The sequence below is a fragment of the Chrysochloris asiatica genome, unplaced genomic scaffold (genome assembly GCF_000296735.1).
Source record: "Chrysochloris asiatica unplaced genomic scaffold, ChrAsi1.0 scaffold00150, whole genome shotgun sequence".
Lineage (NCBI taxonomy): Eukaryota > Metazoa > Chordata > Mammalia > Afrosoricida > Chrysochloridae > Chrysochloris > Chrysochloris asiatica.
The window spans coordinates 8,204,482-8,231,137 of NW_006408668.1; the positions used below are offsets into that span (position 1 = coordinate 8,204,482).

The following is a 26,656-nucleotide window of genomic DNA, read 5'->3' on the forward strand; positions in this document are numbered from 1 at the left end:
AAGCATGGCATGCACCACATCTTAGGCTGTGGGGCAGAGCATGTGGGAAACATAGTTGGTATCTTAGGTTTGATCTCGAGTCCAGGTAAGGACTTCCAGGGAAAGCCTGAGCAGAAAAAGCAGGGCTAGTCAGGCACAGACATTTACAGTCACTGGTCCTTCCCACCTCTGGTCCTCACCAGATGAGTCATGAAGCTGTGCCAACAGGGCAACTGCAAAGGAGGGCATCAGATGGGCCATCGTCCACAATTAATGGGCCTGGGGGTGGGCTAAACACAGTGACCACACCCTGCTGAACACACGTGAGCATTTCTGATGGCTTTTACTACACACTATCAATTAACTCGTAGAGATCTTACTGATTAGCAGAAGGTTTCTTCCAATTTACAATCATAGAATCACAGAATCAATTAAGTGAAAATGATTAGCATCTCACCCCACTATCTCAAAAGATCTCACAGTCCTTAGCTTTGGTCCCAACCAAAGGGAAGTTGAGAATCGTTAGTAGGTCATGAAACCAAGTCAATGGGGGCATGACGAAAATGGAATTAACATAACAAAATTGCTAACACATGGTAAGGAGAAGTATTATGTTCAGAAAATTATATACTTCAGATTCTGATCTTGTTTCCTGACATGAACATGCATGCTCTTCCCTTCCCACCTTTCTGATTTTGCACAGACTATTTCTTTCATGAAGAACATTTCTCATATCCTAACTCCCAAATTCCTATACATCTTTCCACACCAAATTTAATGAATGATCTCTCTCCTCTGTGAAGTCTTCCCTAACTCTACAGTTAGACCCAGTCACTTTTATTCATCTTTCAATTTCTGTTTGGGCTTGATTCTGTTATCATATTTATAAGATTGCTTGTTAAGTCTCTGGGTTTCATTCGTGCAATAAATATTTGTCCAGTACCCACTGTGTGCCAGGCTTTACTCTAGCTGCTGTAAACACAGCTAAAAACAAAGCCAGAACAAGATCTCCACTCATGGAGTGGAGATTCCAGTAGCTACCTCCTCCAGAAGACTGGGTCTAAGTCTTCAACGCAGTGAACCAACTCCATTATATGTCTGTTGTTGTTGTTAAGTGCCGTCAAGTCGGTTCCGACCCATAGCGACCCTGTACAGGGTTTCCGAGGGTGTAAATCCTTACGGGAGTAGAAAGTCTCATCTTTCTCCCGCGGAGCGGCTCGTAGTTTCGAACCGCTGACCTTAAGGTTCGCAGCCCGATTTGTAACCACTATGCTACCAGAGCTCATGTCTAACAGGTATCTAATCACCTAAGGAGAGAGAGAGAGAGCGCAATGGATAAGGTAGCTCTTCATTGCCTGTGATCTCTTGTGTCAAGCACATAATCTGATCCATGGTAGGGAGTGAACAAATGCTTTTGGATGAAGAGATTAGCTTCAATGGATATTAATTCTATTCTCACTTTGTAGATAAGGGAATAAAGAAATAGAACAGTTAGTTCATATCCTGGAAATATAAGTGTTTGAATTCTAGAATTCCAGACAAATTCATCATTGTTCTTAAGTGCCATTGAGTCAGTTCCGACTCATAGCAATCCTTTAGGAGAAGCTGGTGAATTTGAACCACTGACCTTGTGATTCAAACCGACCTTGTGATGCAGTGCTTATCCTACAACACCACACCAGGACAACTTCATTAAAGGACACTATCTGTGTTTTGAATCACTAGAGGTTTCTTTTTACTCCATTAGTAGTGTTGTTGTTGTTACGTGCCGTCGAGTCAGTTCCGACCCATCGCGACCCTGTATATGGTTTCTGAGGAGCGACTGGTGAGCTTGAACGACTGACTTTGCAGTTCAAACCGACTTTGCAGTCCAGTGCATTAACCCACAGCATTTGTAAATGTAATGTAAACTCTAGATAAAAGCAAAAATGCTAGTAAATCCTGCTGTAAGGCCGGGGTACCTACACAATTTCACATGGGAAAAGCCATCATTTATAATCACTGTAGGATAAGCACTGGACTGCTAATCACAAGGTTCAATCCCACTAGCCACTCTTTGGAAACCTTATACAGGATTGCTATGATACAAGGAGCTCTGGTAGCGTAGTGGTTACGAATTGGGCTGCGAACCTTGAGGTCAGCAGTTCGAAACTACCAGCTGTTCCGTGGAAGAAAGATGAGGCGTTCTGCTCCCGTAAAGACTGACAGCCTCAGAAACCTTGTACAGGGTCACTATGAGTCGATTCTGACTCCACGGCACACAACCACCACCACTATGATACTTAAGCTTTTGTGTCAACTTGACCGGGCCAGGATTTTCAGTGGTTCTAGAATTGGGCTGCTAACCTCAGGGTCAGCAGTTTGAAACTACCAGCTGTTCTGCGGGAGAAAGATAAGGCTTTCTGCTCCCGTAAAGATTTACAGCACTGGAAATCCTGTGCAGGGTCACTATGAGTCAGAACTGACTCCGTGGTACATAACAACAAAAACAGTTGAGATGTAGTTATCCCCAATGAAATTTAATACAAAATTAACTTTATGATGAGTAGCCAATCAATTAATAAAGGATGTTTTCTTGGGGGTGTGACCTACTTCTAATATATTAAACACTCAGGCAAAGCTTGCTTGCTCTCTGCTGGGTCTGGATCTTGTATCTGGCTTGTCCTGTCACCTCCAGTTCTTTGGACTTGAGCCGGTGACCTGTTCTATTACCTGCCTGCCTGCCTGCTGGACCTGCTTCCTGAACCTGACTGCCAGCCTGCCTTCTGACCTGGACTTGGGACTCCTCCATCTCTACAACTATGTGAGCCATTTCCTTGGCATAAACATCTCTTGATATATATATCCGTAAGTTTCACTGGTTTTACTTTTCTAGAGAACCCAGCCTAAAGAGTCGCTATGAGTTGGAACCAATTTGATAGTACCATTCTAGTTATGAGTGCTTTTAACCATTCTAGTTAACAGCAACCATTCTAGTTATGAGTGCTTTTCAGGCAATGTTTCCCAAGGAAATGCTAAACAACTCTGTCAGAAGTCAATTCATTTGAATCACACTATAGACATAAGATCTATTAGCAATTTTGCCTTTATCCAGACTCTACAAAAGGCATAGCTTTCTATGCTGAAGTAAAAATTGTGATATCCAGGGGGGAAAAGAAAATTAAAAACAAAACAAAACATGAAAATCTAGAGTAGCAAATACAAAATCTAAAACAAGGCAAAGCTAGTATCATTTGGCTAAGGCCAGAATGAAAATGATGAATCCCAAAGGTCAGGTCTTTGGGAATTTTATTTTTATTTTTTAGATTATCTATGGTGACTATCTGAGAATTTTCTAGAATTCAGTAAGACACTAAATAAACTCTGCCATGGTTACACATCCACCCTCCAGCAGAAAGGGTGGTTACACTGGCAGTGGACATCTAGAGCCTTGAAATGTTCATGTTTTTTGATTCAGGAATCCCAGTTCTAAGAATCTATTAACAAAACATTTCAACTATATACAATATAGGAGTCATTAAACTTTATGTGAAAGAGCAGAGAACAAAAGAACCTAAACATTCAACATTTAGTAAAGAGTTAAATAAATAAGGATATAAACATACCATGGAATATTATATAACCACCAAAATATCAACCTGAAGATTCAGTGGCAACACAGGAAAAGTCTATGAAAATTAACTCTTTCGTGACCCATGGGACATATATCATCTACCAACATTTTTAGCCTCTCAGGCTTCTTGGGAAGCTGCTATCCCAGTTACATATAGTACATGCTACCACCTGGCTGAGACCTATATAACTTTGTGAATCTGAAGAAAAGGGATTCATCCCACCAATCCTATCACCAGAGTCCACTTGGGACACATGTATCACACAGAATTGTATCAAAATCCATATTACTTAAAAATGTTTTCCTCTTGATTTCAATATGATGATAACAAACAAAAAATGCAAAGCAGAAAACAATCTAGTCATGAAAGTATTAAACTAAAAAGAATATAAAATAGTTATAGGCACACTGACTGCATCTATGTAAAAGACATTTACTCAAGGAGAAAAACCATGAAACTCAGAGGAAACACTCCAAAGTGGTAAAAATAAAGAAGTAAGACTGTAAATCACTTTTTTCTTTTCAAAACATTTGTTATATTAATCATGAAAATAATTTCTAACGCTTATGGGAGGCATTTGGAGTCCTGGTGTGGTGGTGTGGGTTAATGCACTGGACTGCAAGGTCAATTTTAACCACAAGGTTAGCAGTTCAAGCATACCAGCCACTCCTGAGTCAGAACTGACTCGAATGGCACTTAACACAACAACAACAACAACAACAGGAGGCATTCAGCACTAACTACTTTTAGTGTTGCTTTTATCCTCACAACAGCTCTCTGAGGCAGATACTATTAATAAAGGTTTTCTTAACTGAATAATGGGCTGAGATCAGTTACTGAGGCTGGGACTCTGTTCTGGCTTAAACCAAAGTCCAGACTTTTAATCACTATGCCATACCTCTGTTTATTTTTGGTTTTCCTTGAAAGGATTTATGATGTAATGGCAAAGGTCATAGTAAAATCAAATAGTATTTTCTTTGGATGCATAAAATCCTGAAACTTAAATAAATAAAATCCTGCAACTTGGGCTGGCTCTAAGTCCTAGGGCGATCAGAGTGGAGAGGCTAGGAAGACGAATGTAGAAAAGAGAAATGACTTAGGACAGCCAAAGAGGATGGTCTTGGCAATACAGAAATTTCCACACACCCAACCATGCAGTACCTTGCTCACATAATTTTCCTTCTTGGCAGCTTCCTGGAGTTCCATGGCCTGCTGGATGTACATTTTCCCAGCTAAGATTTCATTTTCCAACAATGACAATTCTGTCAGTGAAATGGGCCAGTTCAACCGTTCCAGTGCCTCATTTAAAGCTGCTTTGTTTTCCAAGTACTGCATTGGTTTGTTTGCATCTAATCTAAAAAACAAAAAAGAAGAAAGAAAGGGACAACAATATAAAAATATATAGTAAGATGGCTTCTTGCTATAAACCCTTCCCCCTAAGAAACATCTGTCAAAACAGGCGTTGGCTGGTAGTTACAGAGCTGCCAACTGGTTCATCAGGACTTCAGTATTTACACAAATTAAATTTAGCACTCTCTCATGAATTATGGTAGACCATTTACCCCACTATCTCATTTGATTAACTGAGTTTTTTTTTTTTTCACTTAGAATTAATTTCAATGCTTGAAATATTCAGACTGATAAGATTGTTACTCCTCTATAATAATATTTCTTATAATACTTAATATAAAACTTTAAAAAATATAAATGTAATTACTACTACCTAACCTGTGAACAGTACACTAAGATTTTCAAAAGTGATGAGGCTACTTAATGAAATGAAAGGTAACAATATAGCAAAGAATTTTTCACTTAAAAGGGCACAATTAGCAGAAAACTATTCATATAAAACAAACGCAAATCTCTTTTTACATATTGCATTCATTTTTCACTTTGTCTCATAAAGTCACTGATATTTGATGCATCTTTGTTCAAAGTATTAGATTTCTAACATTAAATTAACTTTGTAATAATTCTTAATAAAAAATTTAAAAAGTCACAACCTACTTTGTTTACGCATATCCATAGAGCAAAGCACAAGCCAACTGAATGTATCCATGCTTCCCCATACTTTACCATCAGCTAGCACATTTTTCTATATACTTTATAAGCATCTTTATTAGCCAATTCTAATCCATTGATGCCAATGTACTAAAAACAGGTTTATGAGCTATCACCTTTAAAATTGCCTTCTATGTTTGATGAGGCACAGAGGAGATCGTAACCATGGTAATGAAACAAAATACGATAGGATGAAAGTAAAGCTAATGTTCTCCCATGCAAACTATCACATAATTCACAATAAAAACGTAAAAATAAAAAAAGAGAGAACATGAAAGAAAAAAGAAAAAGCAGAATTAAAAAAAAAAAAATGCCTTCTATATACTGTCTCTGCTCCCCAGATCTGATGCTAAAGTGAATGATGATGTGATATACCAAATCAGGAGTCCACAACAACCTGTAATCTTAATTTTCTAAATCCCAAAGAGAATTAAAATTTCTGCCAATATAAACAAGAATCCAGTGACCAAAAAAATCATATAGTTCAGAGGAAAAATGTACAGGATGATGATTATTTAACTAAAATTATATTATTTTTGCCTTTTCCTTAAGCTAAAGTACTATTGAGACTGGCATGAAATCATATTGTTACAGTTGTGTATGTACAGGGTTTAGAACTGCTAGGGTCGTTACATTAAAAATGGAAATTTCTTTATCATACATATTTTAATTGACTCTTAGTTCCCCAAGCAGGGAGAGGACAACCATTTTGTGTTAAGAAACTAGTATATATAAATGAATTGCTGTGTTCATTTAAATCTTGAGGAAACCTAAAGATGAAGTTCTCCCCATCTCCCTCAAAATGCAATACAGATCTAACTGGCAATTACTGTCCATACTGTCAAAGGATGAACTGTTACAGACAAATTCAATCTCTTGTGAGTATTCAGTTGTGAGATACTCTAAATAGACAAAGATTGATATTGATAATAAAGGAAAAAAGAACAAAATCAAGAAAAACGTTGAAGAATATCTACTTTCTAAAAGGAGAAACAAGTGTTACCCAACACAAAAAGGATACCTATAGACTCAAGAAATAATTCATTTTTCTTTGTCTTAAATAAACAATCAACATGGTAGGAGGAGGGAGTCAAGACTTCTTAAAATTGAGACAAGTTTATAAGAAAAGTGGAAGAGTGCAATGATTTGAACTTATAAAGAAAAAGATGAATTAAAGGCACAATTTCTAAAGTACAAATATGGATTTCCCCTCATAGGTTTCTCATAAACAAGCCTGTTTTTAATGCATTATTTCCACAAGCTCTGTCTAACAGCATGTGTTGTACAATAAACATGTGCTGGTAGTTTACTATGAGAATTACCCTTCCTATCTCAGACTAGTGATTTGCCTTTGCATCCATATTTCTACATGTTTATTTTCAACATAAGAACTTAAGACCTTTGTAGTGGAGCAATTGGAAAAGATTGGAGTTTTCATTAACATAATAAAGAATCTTGATTTTTAAAATGAATCTGGTTAGTCCTGTGGCATGATGGTTTTAACAGTTGAAATATAATAGAATAGCAACATTGTATTGTTTAACTCACAGCTGTAGGAAAATGTTTGATTTTTAAAATATAACCAAGATGATTCCACATAGTGGTAAACAGTAAAATACCAGAAAACAGTGAATGAGTAAATAAGATGATTTCAGCAGTGGTCACTCAGTATATTGCTTTTAGGGACTTAAAAGAAACTGTCTTCTTTGAGCTTCAAATATCCTGGTAAATCTAGTTGTTTCTTAGCTTCCTAAATATCACCTTAAATGGCTGAAACAAGTGACTCTAAAGAATCAAAGTTCTGGACTCAGGTAGCCATTGAAGACTTCCCCATAGAAGTCCTCTTGGAAGGTATGAACGATAGAGTTTCCATGGGCTTTTTCATATTCTTGTAATATGGGTTCTATCCTATGCTCATCACCATCTTATGGACATCTCCACTTCCCACACTGGCCCAACCATAATAAAGGCCATAACTACATCAGCTAAAAGATTATCTACTACTTGTTCAGGAAAGTTAGTTCTGGGGATGCCCAACTGTTTGGAGCCTCCACCGAAGCCCCACAACCATCAAGAAGTACTGCAAGGACCTCATGACAACCCAATGGGGCACCTTCTGTGGTCAAATCCACACATCTGACTATGCAAAGGCTTTTGATTGTATGTATCATGACAAGCTATCGATAATATTACAGAGAATGAGTATTCCAGAACACTTAACTGTGTTCATGAGAAATCCAAACATAGACCAAGAGGCGGTTGTTGGAACAGAACGAGGGAACAAGGGTGTGCCAGGGTTGTATAATCTTTCATTATACTTATTCATTCTGTGTGTTGAGCAAATAATTCAGGAAGCTGGACTATCTGAAGAAGAATGAGACATCAAGATTGGAGGAAAACTCATTAACAGCCTGTGATATGCAGATGATACAACCTTGCTTGCTGAAAGCGAAGAGGACCAAGAGGCAGTAATTTGAACAGAACAAGGGAACACTGAATGGTTCAAAATCAGGAAAGGTGTGCACCAGGGTTGAATTCACCACACTATTCACCACCACTCGCCTGTCAGTGGGTCATACTGTGGTGGCTTGTGTGTTCCTGTGATTCTGGAAGTTATGCCACTGCTATTTTAAATATGAGCAGGATCACCCATGGTGCACAGATTTCAGATGAGCTTCCAGAATAAGACAGATTAGGAAGAAGGAGAGATAACTACTTCCAAAAATTTAGTCACTGAAAATCTTATGAAGAGCACTGTCAGCACCAGAATGTTGGATATTGAAACATGATAAAGAACACCAGAATATTAATAGATACAGTGCAGGAAGATGAGCCCCTCAGGCTGCAAGGCACTAAAAACGATGGGGGAAGAGCTGCCTCCCAAAAGTACAGTTGATAGTGATAACATGAATAGAGTAAAGCTTTTGGGACCTTCATTTGCTGATGGGGCATAACTCAAAATGAGGAAAAACAACTGTACACATCCATTAATAATCAGAACATGACATGTACGAAGACCATTTAATACTACTATACTTCAAATTTATGTGCCAACCAAAAAAGCCAGTTATGATAAAATTGAAGAATGCTACCAACTTCTTCAGTCTAAAATTAATCAAACATGCACTCGAGATGTACTGATAATTACTGGTGATTGAACTGCAAACGATGGAAACAGAGAAGAAGGATGAGTCATTGGAAAATATGGCCTTGGTAATAGAAATTATGTTGGAGATTGCATGATAAAATTTTGCAAGACCAATGACTTCATCACAAATACTTTTAAAAAAAAAGAAAAAGACGACTATACACATGGACCTTACCATATGGAATGTAGAGAAATCAAATTGACTACATCTGTGGAAAGAGAGGATGGAAAAGCTCCGTATATCACCAGCCAAAACAAGGCTAGGGTAAGACTGTGGAACAGACCATCAATTGCTCACATGCAACAACTGTGAGATAGGTGCAGGACGGGGCAGTGGTTCTTTCTGTTGTGTGTAAGGTCTCTATGAGTCAGTACCGACTCAACAGCACCTAACAACAGCACAGTACAGGACTAACTTTCTAGTAATCTATTACCTACATGAATCTTTAGTATAACAATAAATGAAATCTCTTCCCAACTTACAAATATTTGAATATAGCTAGAAACGATTCTTTAGAAGGTTGTAACATACAACCAAATAGATATTTTTAAAGGAAACACAATCACTCTCTGATTTCAGATCTGGGAAATCAATGTCAAAATTTTTAAAAGGCATCAAACAATTGCAGAGGTGAAGACATTATTAGTAAAGAAAACACAAAACAAACACCGAATGCTGACATTCACAGTAAAGAGACCTCATTAATTGTTCAACATATATTAATTATATGCCTACTCTGTGCCAAGCACACTATGCCATGTTGTGTTTGTTGTTGTTGTTGTTAAATGCCCTTGAGTCAGTTTCTATTCATAGAGACCCAGTATAGGGTTTCCATGGAGCAACTTACTGGTGAGTTTGAACTGCTGACTTTGCGGTCCTACCATATCACAAAAGGACTCCATGTTAGACACTGGGAATTCTTAGACTAGCAATGGCTACAGTACTTGTCTTGTAAAGTTTAAAATTCAGTGGCGAGATACAGTTAGAAAATAAGGAAATAAATAATTACAAGAAATATATAATTATAAATTATGACCAATGCTAAGAAGCAAATATATAAGTAATAGCAAGAGAGAAGTGGCCCTAGTGAGGAGCTGTAAGATAAACACTGGATTACTAACTTCAAGGTCAGAGGTTCAAATCTACCTGCTGCTCCTGGAAAACCCAATACAAAATCACTATGAGTCAGAACCAACTTGACAGCACTTAACAAGAACCAGGAGAGAAACCTGAGGGGCCCTAGGGTGATCAGGAGGCCTCTGATGCAGTGAGAGTAACAGGAGCCCACCATGCAGAGAGTGGAGGGCACCTTCCCGCAGACCGAATAGCACCTGTGAAATGAAGCAAATTTAATTGTCCACGTGAACAGACACAGAGAATTTCATCAGCAAACATACCAAACCAAAACTTGGGCTTTGTAAATGGTGTTAGAAGACGCACTTTGTTATTTAAGTTCCGGACTATTAAAAAACACAAGCTATAGAACAAGACAGGTCTGGGGTAGAACACAGATATTGGCACTCACCAACTGTGTGGTCTTGGGGAAATGACTCAATTTCTCTCTGCCAGTGAATTGCACACTGGAGTGGCATCAGAATCCTCGGAAAGACTTCTTCCAATACAGCTTGCGGCCTCTTACCCCTTCCACCCACCGTTTGTGCTGATATTGCTCCTGCAGGACCATACTGTTGCAGAAGATTGCTGAGAAGTGGGAACAATGCCCTCACACAAGGAAGCCATGAGCATTAGATGGCATGGTGGAGGTGAGGCGCTTTGTGCAGCACCTGGCACACAGCCAGCTCTCAGTGAGGTGGCGAGGGTAAAGCTGATGGTGGTGAAGAATGTACTAAACCACTGTCTCCCTCCAAATTCCTAAACCACAGCCCTAGCCCAGGCTGAAGGAATTTCTCTCTCTGACCTTCTTTCCTTCTCAACATGAATTCCTTGAACTCTGTGTATCTCTTTCAAACTAATTTGATCTTGTAGTATTGTTTTCTATGCCAACACAGAACAGCTCTTACAAGGTGGGAGCTGGCTGAGGGGAGGTCCCTGCCTGATTTAGATCTGCGGTCCTGGGCTTATTGGCAGCCCTCAGAGTAAGTGGAAGAGAACAACCAATGAGTGATGTGACTGGACAAGCAAAGGATGACAGTCTCACAACCATCACTTAATTCAATCCCTGCCTTCGAAATGAAAAGGGCTGGGGAAACTTACTTTTCTTTTTCCTCTTCAGATAACGCTTGCCACACGATTTTATTTAAGCGCCTGTTAAAGGAAACATCAACAGCAGTCATTTAGCAGCAACACTACATTCCATTGCAAAAGGTTCTGAGAGGCCCAGGAGGAGAGCCTCAGCAAAATGCCATTACCACTGAGCCATGCAGCTGTCATTTGCTTAAAGAGCTAACAGCATCTCCCTCCCTCAGCATCACTGTGAAAGCCTGGTTGGGGCATTTGTGTCAAATACTAAAGGAGGAGCCAGCCCTCAGTTTAGACACCTGAAACCTAGGTTAACAAAAGAAACAAATTGGTCCTCATGATATTTGCATTAAGGTTCCTAAGGAGTCCCTGGGTGACTTAATAACACACGGCTATAAGCTTGGCTGCTAACTGAAAGGTTGGTGGTTTGAATCCATCCAGAAGCACCTCAAAATAAAAGCTTAGAGATTTACCTCTGAAAAGCTATGGAAAACTTTATGGAGCTTTCAAAAGCACATGGCATGAGTCAGAACTGACAACTGGCTTGGCTTCTTTGGTAATGTATCTAAACACCTACCATTTTCTTCTTAAGAACAACACAACAGGCCCTTAGTTTGCCTTGCTTTCTGCATGGGTTTTCACAGCACAATAGGTTCATATATTTATAAGCAATACTGTCAGAACACTTTAGAGACTAACCAAACTGACCCCTTTATCTTCCAAATGAGGCTGCAAAGAGGCACAGACAGATGAAGTGGCCAACTTCACCCACCCCCAGCTTGCTGGCCATGTGGAGGCTAATACATATGAGTGGATTTGCTTTCAGGGAGATAGTGCCACTCTAGGGGCAAGAAGGAGGTTGAAACCAGTGGTTTCTGTAGGTCAGTTACTGAAGCTATAACTCTCCTTGCTTCAAAAGTTCCAGCCCAGTTCTGTTCTGTTAGCTTACCACTCAAAATCAGGTCTCCTGGCATACAGGGCACAGAACACAGGCTCCAGGGTCATAAGTGCTCCATGGAGAAAATACTGCTTCAATAAAATGAGGTAGAAAGCATTGTCGCTCTCTGGGAAGTAGACCCCTCACTACAGAACTCCCAGGGGGTGGAGCTGGGCTCTGTGAACACATTTTAGAGGATTCTGTCCTGCCTGTGCTCCTGGCATGAGCTGGGGGAGAGCAAGGCCAGGAGTCTGGTACAGTGGCTCAGAGTCAGAGCACCTGGGCCCAAGGGATTCACTCCTTACTAGCAGTGAGACTTTGGGTAAGGACCCAAGTTTCTGTGAACTGGAAATAATGATAGCTTTGTTAAGTGCCATCGAGTTGGTTCTGACTCATAGTGACCATGTGTAGGGTTACCAAGGAGCAGCTGGTAGGTTTGAACTGCTGACGTTGTGGTTCGCAGAGTACCTCTCCTAATACTGCTGTGAGGACCCAATGAGTCCGTGTGTATACAGTACACAAAATGGTATCTGAAACAGGTAAGTGTGCTCTAAGTGTTGTTGGAAAAGCAGTCAGGAAGAGGGGAGGAAAATAAATCACCTCAGTGCTTTTGTCTCACTTGAAGTTTGGGTTCTTTGGGGCTTATTTGGGAACTGGCTTCTTTAACCATGTGGCTTATATAACAATGATCAAAGCTTCTAAGATTGTTTAAAAAGATTCATAGTATGCATTTGTGTGTGTGTGTGCTTTTCTGAAAAACAAAACAAAACTTCAAAATCCTTTGAAGTCTAAGCCAAAGTGGAAGCAAGGTATTGGGGAAGCTGCGACTGCAGGCACAGGCTTTGGAATGATTCAGGTAAGGGTTCCAATCTCAACATCCCCACTTTGTTTATGTGAGATACTGAGTCACAAATCTTTGTGAAACTGCATTTTCCCATCCAAGAGAGGGATAGTACCATCTAGCCTTGGTGTTGAGAGAACTGAGATGTATACACAGAAAGCAACCAGGAGGAACTCAACATTGGTTCCCTCCAAGTTCTAGAGAAGGTTTAGATACTCTGAGAAACTGCTGGTGTCAGTCCAATTAGTCATCACATGTCTCTAATTCAGTTCTGTGCAATACTAATATGATTAAATAATGAAAATAACTGACTACCTATAAAGTCAAAATTAATATTAAATAACAATGCTCATTTATTGCTGTTGTTAAGTGCTGTCGAGTCAGTTCCAACTCAGAGTGACTTCACTGGGTTTCCAATGAGCAGATGGTAGGTTTGAACTGCTGAACCTTGCAGTTAGCAGTCTAGTATTAAATATTAACACTGTTAATGAGAAGACTACAATGACAATAAAGGAGCCTTGGTGGTGCTGTAGAATAAACACTGGACTAACCGAAGGGTCAGCATTTCAAACCCACCAGACACTCTGGGGAAAAAGAAGAAGTTTTCTGCTACTGGAAAGATTTACAACCTCAGAAACCCTAAGGGTTGTTATGAGTTGGAACCAACCGATGGCAGTGAGTTTGAGTTTGAACTTTTTATAATGGCAGTATCTCTCTTGTTGTTAAATGTTGTCGACTCATAGTGGTTTCGACTCATAGTAACCCTGTATAGAGTTTCCAAGGAGCAGATGGTGAGTTGGAACCTCCAACCCTGCAGTTCAAACAAACCTTGCAGTCCAGTGCATTATCCTGCAGTGCCACACCAGCACTCCACAGTATTTCTCTAAAGAGTGCAAAGACACATTTCCAGGTTCTTTTACTCACTGCAAGTGAGAAGTCAAATCACTATGTCTGTATTTTGGTTTGTTACCAGTGAAGAAGGGCTCTCTTCTACCTGGAAGTGGGGCTGCCCTGTTGTTCCTGAAGTCCTTGGGAAAGGTTAAGCCAGTGTGAAGAGACAGCCAGGTGTCAAAGACACACCATATATTATGGTTACGTTAGGATTGGCAGACATAGAAAATGAAAGGAGGATGTAATTACGTTAATTGCTTTTTATACAAAACTCAAATAACACTAACAGCAGCCCTGTGAGAAGGCGTTGTAAATAAGGAATCTGAAGTCCAGTTATCACATGACTTTTCCCAGAGGAAGTGTCAAGGTCAAGCACAAAACCCAGAAGCACCTGATCTCAGCGCTCTAGCCTGTATCCTTGCCTGACCTCAGCACTTTAGTCTGTATGCTTGCCTGACCTCAACGCTCTAGCCTATGTCCCTGACTGACCTCAGAGCTCTAGCCTGTGTCCCTGACTGAATTTAGTGCTCCAGCCTGTATTCTTGCCTGAATTTAGCACTCTAGGCTGTATCCCTGCCTGACCTCAGTGCTCTAGCCTGTATCCCTGCTTAACCTCAGTGCTCCAGTCTGCATCCCTGCCTGACCTCAGCGCTCTAGCCTGTGTCCCTGCCTGACCTCAGAGCTCTAGCCTTTGTCCCTGCCTGACCTCAGCGCTCTAGTCTGTGTCCCTGCCTGACTTTGGCGCTCTAGCCTGTGTCCCTGACTAACCTCAGCACTCTAGCCTGCATCCCTGCACCATGCTCTCATACAGAGTAATGATATTGTTGTTAAGTCCTGGTATGGCGCTGTGGTATAAAGCACTGGACTGCAAGGCTAGTTTGAACTACAAGGTCAGTGGTTCAAACTCTCCAGCCACTCCTAGGAAACCCTATGAGTCAGAACTGACTTGACACAACTTAAGAGCAACAACACTGTTGAATTCTTTTCAACTCATAAAGACCCTTTATAGGGTTCCCGAGGCTGTAAATCCTTGCAGGAGCAGAAACCCTCATCTTTCTCCCTTGAAGCGGCTGGTGTTCTTGAACCATGGACTTTGAGGTTATCCTACAGAGCCATGGTGCTCTCAAGGTAACGATGGTTACGATAGGACTCAATTATTCAACCAAATTAAATTAAAATTTGAGTATTCTTATTATATTATGTTTTGGATGACTGAACATGAATTTCAAAACTAAATTTGAATTCTTCTATACAACTCTGGTAGCGTAGTGGTTATGGATTGGGCTGTGAACCGCAAGGTCAGCAGTTCAAAACTACCAGCTGTTCTGTGAGAGAAAGATGAAGCTTTCTGCTACCATAAAGATTTACAGCCTCAGAAACCCTGTACAGGGTCGCTATGAGTTGGAACTGACTCCACGGCATATAATAACAATATACAATTCAAATGAAATATTTACACATATGTAATTTGATTATTTTTTGAGCATATACAATGTGCCAAACACTTGCTAGGAAAAGGAGTTGAAGGAGAAAACAAGGGTGCCCCCTGGCCTCAGTTGCTGACACTAATTCAGGGTGAGACACTAGTAAGCCACAGACCTCAGAAGAAGCTTGAGTGCTTCCAAGGGTAGGGGCTGGAGAGAGAGGGGAGAAAAGCCTCCCTGAGGCAGGTCACTGGCACTGAGGTAAGAAGGGGAGGAAAGGCCAGCTAGGGGATAACAGGAAGAAAAGAGCAAAGCTTGGAGGCAAGAAGTATCTCTTCTAGAGCAAGAGAAATGGCCACGAATGAGGGCGGGCAACCACAACACAGCTAAGCCTCAGACCCAAGAGAAAGGGTAAGCCTTGGGATAGTTCATCTCTGGCTGGCCAGGTAAAGATGCAGAAAAATACCAAAGGAGTAGGGGAAGGCACTGAAGAAGCGCATGTAAGGGCCTCAAGTTTTAGGTGAGGGCAATGGGAAAGGCTCAAGAGCAAGGAGATTTGGAGAGGTCAACAGGGAAAAAACTGATTTTGCACTGCAGGCTGCACCTGGAGTGTGCACTCCATGTGGGCCTATATTCCTCAACACTCGCTAGATGCACTGCAAAATCACAGGAGGTCAGTAAATACTTGCCTGGGCCACATTAACTTCCATGTGCTTTTTTCATTTTACCCAACCTTCTAGAACCAAGAACAGGCTTGCCAGAAGAAGCTGGGCATGCTTGACATTTAATTAAGTGGTGTGCACCAAGGATTAATTATGTACTGGGGCTGGGGTAGGGTGATGATTAGGCCTCCCCTCAAGGGTGAAGACTGGCTTATACACCCTTGTGAAAAGAAGCCTCCTATGCTGGCAAGGACACAGTAACTATTTAAGAGTACAATTTTCATTGCAGTAAAATTTTCAGTCTCGATCTTGACATAATTTTTACAAATAATATATAGTTATTTCCATTATTGCACCATTCTGTAGAGTTTAATGAGTCACTTTATAGAATGTTAGCTGGTGAAATGATCAAGTTCATTTTGCTCAAAGGAAAATGTCAAAGATCTCATGGAAACATGAGATTTCTATGGGTTTTGGAAATGGAAGATGGTTTCTCTAAGACTCTGTTGTAAATATATTAATTGCTGCTGCTGTTGAGGTTCCTTATAGAAAGTTTAAAAAATAGCTGCTTCAGATGAAAATTCCAAAGCTGAAATAAGAAAGCACAAATAAGCAAAATCTATATTCATTAAAGAGTAGCCAGGAGTAATACTCACTTTTCATAGGACTTAATTGCTTGTTCTACTTTTTGCTTGTAGATATTGAGTTTCACTCCTTGGGGGTTAATTAATGTCATCTTATTGGTGTCATTGCACACATGAGCCAGAGGGAACACCTACATATCAGTACCAAAAGAAAGTGTTATTTTATAGGTTCACACATATGTGCCTTTCAAAATGTATATACATGGTTGTATAATCAATCTGGTTATAATATCAAAACACTATACTTGTAGAAAAATTACAATATATAAAAACATCACAAACAAAAACACAAGAAATGGAGATGCCATAATTCACCTTTTCCTTCCAATTTTTATACTTTTAAATAACCACCATAAGCAACAACACCTTTTCTCAGGAAAACCTAGTCAGAATTGATCATTCATAATTTGTTGTTGTTGTTAGGTGCCATTGAGTCAGTACCAACCCATAGCGACCTTATGTACAGCAGAAAGAAACACTGTCTGATCCTGAGCCAACCTCACTACTTTTGCCACACTTGAGTCCATCGATGCTGCCACTTGGCCAATCCATCTCATTGGGGGTCTTCCTCTTTTTCTCTGACCCTCAAAACTTACCAAACATGATATCCTTCTCCAGTGACTGGTCCCTCCTGACAATATGTCCGAAGTATGAGAGACGAAGTGCACTCTGGCTGCACTTCTTCTAAAACGGATCTATTTGTTCTTTTGGTAGCCCATGGTACTTTCAATATTCTCCTCCAACACCATAACTCAAAAGCATCAATTCTTCTACGGTCTTCTTTATTATTCATAATTAATAATTATAATTCATAATAACCCTCTGTAAATTGATAGGTGTGGACAATTAGAAACAGGATCTCATTGTTGCTTATTTTTAAATTACTATCTGGGTTAAACATCTTTCTTGCATATTTTACATCTGATTTTCTTTTGAGACGATCTGTTCTTTGGCCATTTTCCTTCTCAGTTTATAAGAGATTCTTATATATGTCAAACAAAGAATTCTTAGAGGGCAAAGAAGCCACATTCTATAAGAATAACAAAATACACAAAGGGAACAAGTTATATGAGAGAAATGAGTGTGGATTTAGTGTATTTTTAACACTATTTTTCCAGTTCCATCACACACACACAGCAGCTAGATCACCAGCACTAGCAACACATTTGCCCACCAGAACCATTTCCACCTCTAGTTTGTTATTTTAAAATATTTGCTTACATTGAGAATCAATGTTTATATATCTGGGAAAAGTTAATTTATTAAATATACAAGTTGTGATCAAAACTTAAACTTGTGGTTTAAGAATGCTGTAAATATTTAGAAGAAAGATCCTTGTATACTATTTTTAAATGTTGCTTGATTAATAAGTATATAGGATTAAGAACTGAACATTAAAGTACTACTGAGAATTTTTCTCTTTGTCCAAAAACTCCTCTTATATTAGCAAGTATATCAGCAATATAGAAAGGCTACCAACACTATGAAAGCAGCAGTCAAATGAAACGATGTATTGCATTAGGCAAATCTGCTGCACAAGACCTCTTTAAAGTGCTCAAGAGCAAAGATACCAGTTTGAGGACGAAGGTGTGTCTGATCCAAGCCATGGTCTTTTCAATAGCCTCATATGAATGTGAAAGTTGGACAATGAATAAGGAAGACTATAGATGAATAGATGTATTTGAATTATGGTGTTGGAGAAGAATATTAAAAGTACCCCAGACTGCAAGAAGAACAAACAAATCCGTGCTCTTTAGAAACCAAGATGGCCAGATTTTGTCTCTCTTACTTCAGACATATATTTCAGGAAAGACCAGTCCCTGGAGAAGGACATCGTGCTTGGTAAAATGGATGGTCAGTGAAAAAGAGGAAGATTGCCTAAAGGTGGACCGACACAGTAACAGCAGCAGTGGACTCAGGCATAACAACAATTGTGAGGTTGGTGCAGGACTGAGCAGTGTTTCATTCTGTTGTACAGAGGATTGACATGAGTTGGACCCTACTCCATTGTTGTTGTTGTTATGTGCCGTGGAGTCGGTTCTGACTCAATAGTACATAACAATAATCAACCCTTTGATACAATATTATAAATATTCTTGCCATTTAACTTTATTATTGCTTTTTAGACATGAGGAAATGTTCAGTTCTTGTTGTTAGGTGCTATAGAATCTGTTCCAACTCATTGCAACCCTGAACGGAAGTGGTCCACCCTGCACCATCCACACATCCACTGCTGTGCTTAAGCCCACTGTTTCAGCCACTGTGTCAATCCACCTCTTGAGTTTTCCTCTTTTTCACGTACCCTCTATTTTTTTCACTGACCCTCTGCTGGTTCCTTCTGATAGCATGTCCAAACTAAGTGAGACAAAGTCTTACCATCCTCACTTCTAAGGAACATTCTGGCTGTACTTCTTCCAAGGCAGATGTGTCCATTCTTCTAGAAGTCTATGGTCTATTCAATGTTCTTCACCAACATCATAATTCAAGGGCATCAATTCTTCTTTGGTCTTCTTTATTTACTGTCCAGCTTTTGCATGCATATAAGGTGAGTGAAAATACCATGGTTTGAGTCTGGTGTGCCTTAGTCCTCAAAGTGACATCTTTGCTTCTTAACACTTTAAAGAAATCTAATGCAGCAAATGTGCTCAATGCAATATGTCCTTTGATATCCTGACTGTTGCTTCTATGGATGTTGATTGTGGATCCAAGTAAAATGGAACCCTGGAAAACTTCAATATCTTCTCTATGTATCGTAATGTTGCTTATTGGTTCAGTAGTGAATATTTTTTTTTTCTTTATGTTGTGATGTAACCCATATTGAAAGCTGCCTTATGTGGTTTTCACAAGTGGCTCAATTCCTCTTCCCTTTCAGCAAAAAAAAAAAAGTTGTATCATATGCAGATCACAGGTTGTCAGTAAATCTTTTTCCTTACATGGTGAAAATTGTTCATTTTTAAGCTCAGAAAGTCCATGTCCATTTCATGGTCAGAGAGACTTCTAATGTCTTGTAAAATTTTTATGATTTGATTTCCTATATTCAATTTTTCGAGTATGGTGTAGAGACTTTGTTAGTCATCCATTTGTTTAGTCATTTTTTTTTTTGTCCAGGATACTTTTCATAGGCAAAATCTAGGAGAGATTTTTATAGTATAATATTCTGTGTTATTCAATAGAACTATGTGTAATTATTACACTACTACCACACTGCTTTAAGTATGATAGCTTTACAATATGTGCTGCTGCTATTGTTGTTCCACTGATTCCAACTCATGGCATTCCACATGCACAGAGCAGAAATGCATCATAAGGGTTGCAAGGTGGTGACATTTTGAAAGCAAATCACTAGGCCTGTCTTCCAAAGTGCTACTGAATGGGTTCAAACCACCAACCTTTTGGCTAGCAGTCAAGTGTAACCATATGTACTAACCAGAGATTCCGTAGTGATAATATTTGTTTTAATACTAAAGTTCCCTTTAAATACATTTACCTTTAAAAATTCTGATGATATCCTATTCTTTAAAATGAACATCAGATATTAAGATTAAAAAAAAAATCATTGGAATTTTTATTAGGATTCATTAAATTCAGCCTAATTTGAGATCTGTTGATTTTCTAAGCAGGAAATATTTTATATCTCTTCATTTACTCAGATCTCTCAATGTAATTTCCTTATTTATTTATTTATTTATTTTGCATAAGTTCTATTTCTTACTAAGTTTAATCCAAGATGAATGGATGGATGGATGGATGGATGGATGGATGGATGGATGGATGGATGGATGGATGGATAGGTAGGTAAGTAGGTAGGTAGGTTAGGTAGGTCGATGGTGTCAAGTTGACTGACTCATGGCAACCTTATGTACCAAAAAGTAAGACATTGCCCAGTCCTGCATCACTCTCATAATAGCAAGCATTGTCAGATTCATCGTTTTGATAGTTGTGATAACCCAGCTCATTGAAGGTCTCTCTTGCATTCACTTCACTGACCCACGGCTTCATCAAACATGATATCCCTCTCCAGCAGTTCATTTCTCCTGATGTCATATCCAAAGCAAGTGAGTCAGACAATGTCCAGCTGTGAGCCTTGAGCCTTTACTAATCACCAGGCCTTTCCTTCTAGTCTATCTTAGTCTGAAAGCTCCACTGAAGCCTGTCCACCATGGTTAACTCTTTTGGAATTTGAAATATTGGTATCACAGCTTCCAACATCACAGCAATACATAAGCCACCACAGGACAGCAAAGTGACAGACAGGTAGTGGTTAATAGGGCTAAAGTCTCCAGTTAGACATTTCGTAGAAAATCTAATTATACTTCCAAAGCATCTCTTAATTAAATTCACCCTCTCACTTTCTGTTTAAATTTTGGCCCTCCTTCTCTCCTATTTGAACTATTGCAATGGCTTTCATCTGATTTTCTTCCTTCCCCGTTTCTTCCATCTTCAGTTAGTGTCTCAAAGTACTACCAGAAACAACTGTCTATAACATGTTCTCAGGGTCATGTTCAAGCTACAGGGTCCAACATGACTGACCTTGCTCCTCTCTCTCATCCCACACAGTCTGTCTCCCATTTGTCTACTACTCTCTAGACCACACCATCCGGCAACACATCAAGAGCTTTTCCCCTTTGGAAGATTTTCATTTTCATTTGGTTCCCTGACTGCACTTAGAGCATTCTGCTTCTTCATCCTGCTGGTTCTTTCTCAGCTCTTCTGACTCTACTTCAATAGCATCTATCGCCCACTTTGCCATCCTCTTTCCAACACTTAGCCTGTTTCCTTTTTTACCTTATTATTTATTTGTCATCAGTCTTCCTGACTAGATAAATTATAAGTTTTGTGACAACAAAGACCTTCACCCATATACTCAGAGTTTATTACAGTGCCTGACTGAAGGAAAGCAGTCATTAAATATTGTTGATGGAAGAAAGATAAGAGGGTTTGCATTTTAACCTGAAGGAATTTTAGACATGGAGAGTCATGTAGTTAAATCAGATTGTAGAATGCACTCTGGTTGTAATGGAGAGAGCAGAGTGACTGATGCAGTCTTTTAGGTGAGAGGTGTTGGTTACCCAACCTTGGGCAGAACAAAGTGTGGCATCATGGAGGCAAAGAGAGAGGACTTTTTCAGGAAATAATAGACATTTGTCAGATACTTAAAGCTCTGAGATAAGGACTGAGAAGTGTCCTCTGTACTGGGCAGAGGTTGAGATACAGAGTGGAAGAAACCTAAAACAGTCAAAGTCATCATGAACAAAACTGGGCTCCTGGGTCTTACCCTCAGACCAGCCTACCCTACTTTCTCTCATTTTAACAAATAGAAATCCCAAACTTCTAGTTACTCAGAAACAAAACTAGGTATTTATCTTTGGTTGCATTCTTTCTCGTTGTTGTGAAGTGCTGTCGAGTCAGTTCTGATTCATAGCGACTCTCTATAGGGTATTCTAGAAGCAGCTGGTGAGTTTGAACAGCCAACCTTGTGGTTAGAAGTACAGTGCTTATCCTATAGCATCACACCAGGACTCTTTTTTTTTTTCCTTTTTCAAGTTTTTATTGTGAATTATGTGATAGTCTACATGGGAGAACATTTGTAATGATTACAATCCCTTCCATGCATCATCAAACAGCCAAATGGTACACCCACAAGCCTGCCTCCTGGCCACCAGCACATAGGCCCTCCCCATCCATGAGTCCAGAGTCCCCAGCCACTCCATCTCTCCATGCTATCATCTCTGCCTCCATCTCTGGCATCACTGCTTCTCTGGGTAGGGTCCCACACTCTGCCCCTCTCCCTTGATGGTCCCAGGGACCTCTGCTCCTGGACTGCAAAATAAACCACTCCCCTCCTTTTGTTATAAAATGTCTACCTTTACATTTTCAACCCTCACAGTCAGTCCTGATAGCAATTATGCACTATTGTACCACAAGAGTCTTATCCCCATCTCCTTTCATCAGCCCCATCCAGGCAGATTGAAAACCACTCAGTGGAGATTCTGGTTTCCCCCGCACCCTCTGGAACTAGGCTCCCTCTTGAAAGCTTGTAAGCCAGTCACTTCTTGCCTATGTAGCCCCCTCCTTTTGGGTAGCCAATGTCTAAGTTGTCCATGTCTGTCAACCCTGTGTATCGAAGGGGTGGGCATGATCCTTGCTGTAAAGATGTAAAGATTTGTTCCCTCTTTTGAGCTACTACATCCATAAGTATGGGTCAAGTTCATCAAACTGTAGTGGATTACTCTTTTTTTCCTCTTCTTTCTTCTTCTAGTTGAGTTCTGATCATCCAGCCATTGAAGCCAGGTCAAGTGGGTACTATCTGCAAGTATGAGTGTTCTTGTGCATTTCCCCTCACTTCATATCAGCTGGATGCTTCACTCTCCGCTCTAGTCCTCTGTGGCCATGTCACTGTCTCTGGGCCCAGAAGCCCCCAGGTCTTGCCATTCTGCTGACCAACCAGGTCTCAACCTGGGTTCACAGGAGTCTATTGAATGTGGTTGCACTTAGCTCACATCTTCATTGCTATTCCCTACCCCCTTCCCCTTATTGGTGACCAACGTGGTCACCAGCCATACCACATGCCTGCTCATGTATTCCCCTTGAGTCTTAGTCTTGGAAGGGGGTTTGCCCTGAGGGGACCCAACCACTTGCCTAGATAGCTCCTGGGAGAATCCTTTTTTCCTTATATTGTTGGTGTTGCTGTTAAGTGCCATCAAGTCAGTTCCAACCCATAGTGACCCTGTATAGGGTTTCCAAGGAGCTACTGATGAGCTTGTAGTTCAAACCAACTTTGCAATCTAGTACATTAACCCACAGCACCACACCAAGACACATAAACTCCATCAACAAATCCTTTTGACAGTACTTTCAAAATCTATCCAGAATTCAAATCTTTACTCCTTCTCTACTGCTACCACCTAATCCAAGATCTTCAAGATCATAAGTTACTCATGACTCTCCACTGTGCATATATGATGTGACAGTAAAATCTAAAGTTCTGAACATGGCTTTATAGGCCCTAGATGTTTTGGCACTCCTCATATTCTTAGATCATTTTCCATTCTTTACTCACTTTGTTCCAGCAAAGTTCCCTCTCCCTGAAATGCTTTTCTCTCAGAATTACCAGGTTGTTGTTGTTGTTGTTAAGAGCTATTGAATTCGTTCTGACTCAAAGCAATGCTGTGTAGGGTTTCTGAAGCTGTAAATCTTTGCAGGAGCAGAAAGTCTCATCTTTCTGCTGTGGAGTAGCTCGTGGGCTTGAGCTGCCAACCTAGTAGCTCAAAATCCAGTGCTTACCCTACAGCGCCATCATGCTCCCTGATGGCAAATGATCAACTAACTATATTAATTGAAAGCTATGTGAAAAAGGAAACAAGGAGCTAAGTGGTGGATAGGGGATGACAAAGTGGGTTATGGGTGCTATTGAAGTAGTCAGAAGAGATGAGAAGGAACCAGTAGGGTGAAGGGTGAGGCAGAATGTTCTAAATGCAAGGGACCATATGAAAATCTTCCAAAGGGGAAACGTCCTTGATGTGTTCCAAGATGGTGTAGCTAAGAGAGTAGTAGAATCACAAAGTATTTATCTAAATATTAACATATCAAGGAGACAGTGTCTGAAACTGTATGTACTTAATAGCATTATTGCTTTTTTATTTAAAAACAATGTTTTTTCAAATGAACGTATCATAGAATTCTGAGTTGGTAGTCCTGATCTCTCAGTACTTTACAAATGTTGTTCCATTTCCTTATGACCCCACAATGTTTCTGGTAGGAAATTACAGATTTTACATCATTGTTACTCCTTAATAAATGAATCATCTTTCTCTTGCCTGTTTTTCAAGATGTTTTGTCTTTAGTTTTCAGAAGTTCAATTATAATATGTCTGGGCATTAATTTCTTGGTGTTTACCCTATTCAAGGTTTTCTGAGATTCTTAAATGTCTCTAAGTCTATATCTTTTGCCAAATTTGCAAAGCTTTTAGCCATTATTCCTTAAAATATTTTTTGGACTACATGCTATTTCTCCTATACTCCAATGACTGAAATATTAGACCATTGTATAGTGTACTCTGGGTCCCTAAGGCTCTGTTCATTTTTTCCTTCATCTTTTTTCTCTACATTATACAGTTTGGATATTCAGATTAATATCTATTAATCAGTCTTCAAGTTTACGACTCATCTTCTACCTTCTCCATTTGGTTACTGAGCTCATCCAGTGAATTTTTTTGTCTATTGTATTTTTATTTTAAAAATTTCCTTTTGGTTCTTATTTTTATCTTTGATTTCTTTGTTAAGCTTTCCACCAATTTAAAGACTATTCACCCTTACTTCTTAAGTATTAAAAAGATTATTATTATGTTGTTGCTGCTAAGTGCCAAATCAGTTCTGACTTATAGTGACTGCGTATAGGGTTTCTGAGGAGCAGCTGATGGGTTTGAACTGAAGACCTTATGGTTCAAAGTTCAGTGCTGGTCCTACAAGCACCACACTAGGAGTCTTTAAGTATTATAAATATTATTATTAGTATAGCTGTTTTTGAAGTATTTTCCTGGAAATTCCAATATCTATGTATAATGTCATGATTGGTATCTGTGTTTGATAATCTTTTCCATTGCAAATCGAGATTTTCCTGATTTAATTTGTATGGTGAGTAACAAATTTAAGTTTGTATTCTGGCCATTTTGAGTATGTTATAAGCTTCAAGGTCTTGTTAAAATCCTATGGAAAATGCCTATGCTTTGTTTAGCTTTAGAAAGCAATCAACAAGGTTAAACACACAGCCTATATTCTGTGTGCTATGGTCCCAATATCAGTTCACTTTTTAAACTTTTGCTCTGAGGTGATTCCAAACATCCATACTAATATTTATGGAACTACACTGTTGGTCTCTGTCTTTTCCATGATCTCCTGGAGAGTTTCCAGTTCACTAGTATTCCTTTCCCTTTTCTCCAGCAGGAAAACTAGGGCTTTAATTTCTCTGCATTGCTGGCCAACACCAGTGACTGTGTCTGCCTTTGGCACCAATTGGCAGGAGGACAGAGAGAGATCATTATGGAATCAGCCTCACACTCCGTCTTGGAGCTACAGTTCTTCTGGTCAGAGAGAAGTTCTCCTCCCCCAAAGTTCTTCTTGTGCAAAGTTCCTGACTGCCCCGCCATCATTTTGCCACTGACGTCTCTGCTAGTGACCAAGGTAGGGGAGATGGAGAGAATGAAAAACAAATGGGATTCTCCCCACTCTCTCTGACCTACAGCACTGTGATCCCCAATTCTACCAGAAAGAGCTTCTTTTGGGATTCTTTCTGTCTACACTTGGTGCATACTTCTGGATTTTGAGGCGCATACTACTGATTCCATGGCCGGAAACTCTGGGAGTGGGAAGGGAAGCTAAACTCACTTGATAGTTTGCTAGAACTAAGAATTCAGTTCTATTTCACCAATTCTTCTGTGACCACTTTGTTTTCAAAGTCTATAGACAGTTGTTGCATATATTATGCCCAGGATGGCATTTGCATTCAGTGAGAGATAATAAGGTGAAGTACATTTACTCCATCTTCCCTAAAGCAGAACATTCCATCACTTTTATTACCAATTCTGCTTTACTCTCAATGTTGTTACTTGTTGTTGCTAGGTACCATGGAGTCGGCAATGACTCATAGCAACCCTATGCACAGCAGAACTAAACACTGCCCCGTTTCTCCCTCATCAACCACACAATTATTGCTACACCCGAGCCCATTGCTGCCGCCACTGTGCCAATCCATCTCATTGGGGGTGTTCCTCTTTTACTCCAACTCTCCACTGTATCAAGCATGATAGCCTGTTCCAGGGACTGGTTCCTCCTGACAATATGTCTGAATTATGAGAGACACTGTCTCACCATCCTGGCTTCCAAGGAGCACTCTGGCTGTACTTCTTTCAACACAGATCTGTTTGTTCTTTTGGCAGTCCACTGAACTTTTATTATTCTCCTCCAACAATAGAACTCAAATGCATCAATTCTTCTATGGTCTTCTTTATTCACTGTCCAAATTTCACATGCATATGAGGTTATTGAAAATACCATGACTTGGGTCAGGTGCACCTTAGTCCTCAAACTGACATCTTTGCGCTTCAATAATTTAAAGAGGCCTTGTGCAGCAAATTTACCTGATATGTTATTTGATTTCTTGACTGTTACTTTCATGAGTGTTGATGGTTAATCTGAACGTAATGAAGTTTTTGACAACTTCAATCTTTTCTCCATTTATATGAATGTTATTGGTTGGT

General features: G+C 39.7%; 1 protein-coding gene across 1 annotated transcript in view; it reads right to left on the reverse strand.

The window, feature by feature from the left end:
- VWA3B (von Willebrand factor A domain containing 3B) overlaps window positions 1–26,656 on the reverse strand; it is a gene marked incomplete at its 5' end in the record, with an annotated part of 314,866 nt that overhangs the window by 72,021 nt on the left and 216,189 nt on the right. The window contains 3 exons of the mRNA XM_006870778.1: window positions 4,755–4,947; window positions 11,018–11,068; window positions 16,414–16,532. Of these exons, the coding sequence (XP_006870840.1) occupies window positions 4,755–4,947; window positions 11,018–11,068; window positions 16,414–16,532 (363 nt within the window). The remainder of the gene's footprint in view (window positions 1–4,754; window positions 4,948–11,017; window positions 11,069–16,413; window positions 16,533–26,656) is intronic.